The following is a 5364-nucleotide window of genomic DNA, read 5'->3' on the forward strand; positions in this document are numbered from 1 at the left end:
ATGAGTAGTTGCACCACCATAGACCATTGGCACTATTCATGACTTCCTCACTCGTGGCCACAAGTGAACCCAGCTCATGACTCAGTAGTACACGACCTTAACATACCCCATGAAGTCATGAGGTCTCCAGCCATCATGACCCGAAGCCACCGTCAGAACCCACTCACTCCATGGCAGTGAGTCCTACGTCACTCCCACCACTAACACTCACCTCTTGCATGGACAGGCAGACCTCACGTGGGATTGGAAGAAGGAATAGCTTAAGGTCTGTAAACCTTTGTAACGCTCGAAGTTTTTGTCTTGGGGTGAGCTTGAGGCAACACTTGAGTGCCGGTTCAAGTAAGCATTGTCCTCTTTTTTTTCCCCTTTAAAGGACGACAGGTCTTCTTCACTTCTCTTTCCTTTTCTCTTTCGTTTTTGTGTGTTTATGTTGTTATGTATACACAGGTATATGTATGTATATATACGTAAATATATATACGTATATAATATATGTATATGTATATATATATATATATATATATATATATATATATATATATATATATATATATATATATATATATATATATATATATATATATATATATATATATATATATATATATATATATATATATATATATATATATATATATATATATATATATATTGTAATGTGTTGTCTAACCCGCATCTTTCGTTTTTCTGTCTTTTCTTGCAAATGGATTCTGCAAAGGGCATTGATTTCCACGTTTTCTGTCACAACGTCATCATTACGCATGCTAGTGGAATGCAGACAGGAAGAATGATAAAATATAAACCCTTCTTTGCACCGCTTTATGCAACAGGGCTGTGGACTCTAGAAGTGATGCAATATTCACAATTACTTGTTCTTGCAACTAATGCTCAGCTCTTGCATCTAGTGCATCGTGCCTTGCAGAACTTACGCTATCAAATATTCATACAGTTTTTAACAAATCTATTGCTTTCGTGGTGTTTCCATCAAAAAGTCTGTTGCCCAACGACAAATTCCTTGAAAATTTTCTTTTGATTGGTGTCTGTGTATCTTCTGCTTTTCCACCTTGTTTCCACCTATGTGTCCTTATCGGTCTCTTCCATGTCTGTCCTTTTCCGTACCTGTGCCGGTGAGTCGTACAGGCGTCTTGCCCGCATGAATAAGGTGTATGTGGTAGATTGTGTTCTCGGTGACTAAAGGCTGCTCTAATAATGACTGCGCTGCGATGATACTTCTGTTTATAAAAGGACTGGACTTTTGAGGCATTACCGAATGAAACTGACTTCTTATTAAAAGCGTCCTTATCTCTTCGCCTCGTCAGAGAGATAAGATATAACACTACGACGTTTTTTTTTCCTATCTATCTAAACTTTGAAAAAAAAAACTTAAATGGCTGCATCTTGGTGTCCTAAACTCTCCTAAGCAAATAAACCTCACACCGAAACCTTCCCAATAAAGAAAGACACACTAGATCGAACAAAAAAGTGACTATATACGAAAGTGAAACATTGAAACATCCTGAAATAATACAACACATAGCCTTAGAGTGAACACAATCCCAACACTGCCTCCCCGTCGAACACCTTTCCTCACGACTGCCCCTCCTGACGAATCCAATCCTCCTGCAGATACGAGTATGACGACCACTACTTCCTCACGGACCCGAAGGAGTTCATCTACGAGTTCTTCCCGCTACAACCCGAGTGGCAGCTGCTGAAGGCGCCGATTAGTCTGCACGAGTTCGAAGAGCTGCCGTTCGTTCGCTCGCTGTTCTTCCGCTATGGACTCTACTTCCCGGATGAGCACACGAAGGCAGTCATGTACACCGACTCCACAGGTAAGGAGAGTTTTGCTGGCCTCGTTCAGGGAGGGGTGTTGTGGTGCGGTTGGGGTGTGGGCGTTTCCGAACCGATATCCGTTGTGGTTCTGTTGTTTGGCTGTGTCAGTGTTATCCTCGTAGCTAAAGTTCACAACGAGATTGATTGTTGATGAACATTGATGGTTTAAAGGAGTAATTTATAGATATACATTTATGTATATATATATATATATATATATATATATATATATATATATATATATATATATATATATATATATATATATATATATATATATACATAAACATGTATTTCATTTAAGGAAAAATTACCTTATGAAAGTATCATCTTAATTTGGTGAGATGACATCTAAGAGAAAAAAAACTTGGCCACTTGCAAATTCCGTAATTACCTTTAATCCAAATATTGATTTCAGATGTATCACAAATCAGTCAGTTCTGAATGAATTTGTAGTTGAATTTGTATTTTTTTTTATATCTACTATCATAAGTTTATATTCCTGGCGGCAAATCATGTAGCTAATAAGAAAAATCATTGTTTAAATATCGAATGAGCACATTCCAGTAATATCATTTCCGATCCTAGTCCTGAAAAAAATATCTATATATTAATGTTCCACTTCATACCATTCCCTTTTCCTTCACGCATTGCCCACTTATCAAATTTTCATTATAATCATTTACAAATTCGACTTCCAGGCGCAGCAACCATCCGGATCGGTATGCCAAGCCACATGCAGTCGTCCCTCATCTTCCACTACAACCTCAAGCTCTACGACTCCGACAAAGACCAATACGACAGCGTTTCCCTCAAGCGCTTTGTCATGCAGGTATGTGGAAGAGGTCTTTGTGGTTTTCGTTGCATTGTCGAATACCGAGTGAGTATTTTCTCTCTTGAAATAAACTGAAAGGCAGCATTGACTACTGTCTTGGTTCTCTCTTGGTTTGCAGAGCGTGGTTGGCAGCCTGGTGGCCTTCCGAGTCCATGCTCCGTGTTCGGGCGCCCTCCTGCTTGACATATTCGCCAACGCCGTCACCCCGCGCGAGTACCTCACCGGGGAGCCCATGAAGTTCAAGAGCGTGTGCAAGTTCAAGATCGTGTGCGAGGACCTGCAGACGGTGATGGTGCCCCTGCCGGACTGCGCCTCTGGCGAGTGGGGCCCCGCCAAGGCTACGCGGCTCTTCGGCCTGGAACCCATCACGCACCAGGACGCGCTGGTGTTCGCCGGCCGCGACCTCGAGCTGCAGTTCAACATGACGCGGCCCCTGACGGACTTCATGGCGACGCTGCACAAGAACGGCTCCGAGGAGAAGCGGCTCAGCAAGTACGTGAGCCACCGCGTCAGCGACGACATCGTGACCTTCACGCTGAGCTTCCCCGAGGAGGGCCAGTACGGCTTGGACATCTACACCCGCGAGGTGGCCACTTCGGACTCCACAGGGCCCACGGAGAAGCACCTCCTCACGCACTGCTGCAAGTACCTCATCAACTCCTCCAAGAGAAACTAGTGAGCGACGACCCTTCCACGGCGAAAGACCGCGATCGGTGTCCCAATCCACGACGAAAGACCACGATCGGTGTCCCAATCCACGGCGAAAGACCACGATCGGTGTCCCAATCCACGGCGAAAGACCGCGATCGGTGTCCCAATCCACGGCGAAAGACCGCGATCGGTGTCCCAATCCACGGCGAAAGACCACGATCGGTGTCCCAATCCACGACGAAAGACCGCGATCGGTGTCCCAATCCAGGACGAAAGACCACGATCGGTGTCCCAATCCACGACGAAAGACCGCGATCGGTGTCCCAATCCACGACGAAAGACCGCGATCGATGTCCTAATCCACGACGAAAGACCGCGATCGGTGTCCCAATCCAGGACGAAAGACCACGATCGGTGTCCCAATCCACGACGAAAGACCGCGATCGGTGTCCCAATCCACGACGAAAGACCGCGATCGGTGTCCCAATCCACGACGAAAGACCGCGATCGGTGTCCCAATCCACGACGAAAGACCGCGATCGGTGTCCCAATCCAGGACGAAAGACCACGATCGGTGTCCCAATCCAGGACGAAAGACCACGATCGGTGTCCTAATCCACGGCGAAAGACCACGATCGGTGTCCCAATCCAGGACGAAAGACCGCGATCGGTGTCCCAATCCACGGCGAAAGACCACGATCGGTGTCCCAATCCACGGCGAAAGACCACGATCGGTGTCCCAATCCACGGCGAAAGACCACGATCGGTGTCCCAATCCAGGACGAAAGACCGCGATCGGTGTCCCAATCCACGGCGAAAGACCACGATCGGTGTCCCAATCCACGGCGAAAGACCACGATCGGTGTCCCAATCCACGGCGAAAGACCACGATCGGTGTCCCAATCCAGGACGAAAGACCGCGATCGGTGTCCCAATCCACGGCGAAAGACCACGATCGGTGTCCCAATCCACGGCGAAAGACCACGATCGGTGTCCCAATCCAGGACGAAAGACCGCGATCGGTGTCCCAATCCACGGCGAAAGACCACGATCGGTGTCCCAATCAAGGACGAAAGACCGCGATCGGTGTCCCAATCCAGGACGAAAGACCACGATCGGTGTCCCAATCCAGGACGAAAGACCACGATCGGTGTCCCAATCCACGACGAAAGACCGCGATCGGTGTCCTAATCCAGGACGAAAGACCACGATCGGTGTCCCAATCCAGGACGAAAGACCACGATCGGTGTCCCAATCCAGGACGAAAGACCACGATCGGTGTCCCAATCCAGGACGAAAGACCACGATCGGTGTCCTAATCCAGGACGAAAGACCACGATCGGTGTCCCAATCCAGGACGAAAGACCGCGATCGGTGTCCCAATCCACGACGAAAGACCACGATCGGTGTCCCAATCCACGACGAAAGACCACGATCGGTGTCCCAATCCAGGACGAAAGACCACGATCGGTGTCCCAATCCACGGCGAAAGACCACGATCGGTGTCCCAATCCACGGCGAAAGACCACGATCGGTGTCCCAATCCACGGCGAAAGACCACGATCGGTGTCCCAATCCACGGCGAAAGACCACGATCGGTGTCCCAATCCACGGCGAAAGACCGCGATCGGTGTCCTAATCCACGACGAAAGACCGCGATCAGTGTCCCAATCCACGACGAAAGACCACGATCGGTGTCCCAATCCACGACGAAAGACCACGATCGGTGTCCCAATCCACGACGAAAGACCACGATCGGTGTCCCAATCCACGGCGAAAGACCACGATCGGTGTCCTAATCCACGACGAAAGACCACGATCGGTGTCCTAATCCACGACGAAAGACCACGATCGGTGTCCTAATCCACGACGAAAGACCACGATCGATGTCCCAATCCACGGCGAAAGACCGCGATCGGTGTCCCAATCCACGGCGAAAGACCACGATCGGTGTCCCAATCCAGGACGAAAGACAAAGATCGGTGTCCCAATCCACGACGAAAGACCACGATCGGTGTCCCAATCCACGACGAAAGACCACG

The 5364-nt window shown here is 48.2% G+C and overlaps 1 protein-coding gene across 2 annotated transcripts in view; it reads left to right on the top strand.

Annotated features, from left to right (window-relative positions):
• Hil (peptidase hillarin) overlaps positions 1-4972 on the top strand; it is an 82158-nt gene extending 77186 nt beyond the window's left edge. The window contains exons 10-13 of one of the 2 annotated variants that reach the window (XM_086547945.1): positions 227-265; positions 1627-1835; positions 2538-2668; positions 2790-4856. In XM_086547945.1, coding sequence (XP_086404071.1) covers positions 227-265; positions 1627-1835; positions 2538-2668; positions 2790-3347 — 937 coding nt within the window. In that variant the 3' untranslated portion in view covers positions 3348-4856. Of the gene's footprint in view, positions 1-226; positions 266-1626; positions 1836-2537; positions 2669-2789 lie in introns of both variants that reach the window. The other variant, XM_086547946.1, reaches the window with a different exon arrangement.
• The last annotated feature ends 392 nt before the right edge of the window (positions 4973-5364 follow it).

This window comes from Penaeus japonicus, unplaced genomic scaffold (assembly GCF_977035675.1).
Source record: "Penaeus japonicus unplaced genomic scaffold, GWHDUDI00000001_assembly GWHDUDI00000020, whole genome shotgun sequence".
Lineage (NCBI taxonomy): Eukaryota > Metazoa > Arthropoda > Malacostraca > Decapoda > Penaeidae > Penaeus > Penaeus japonicus.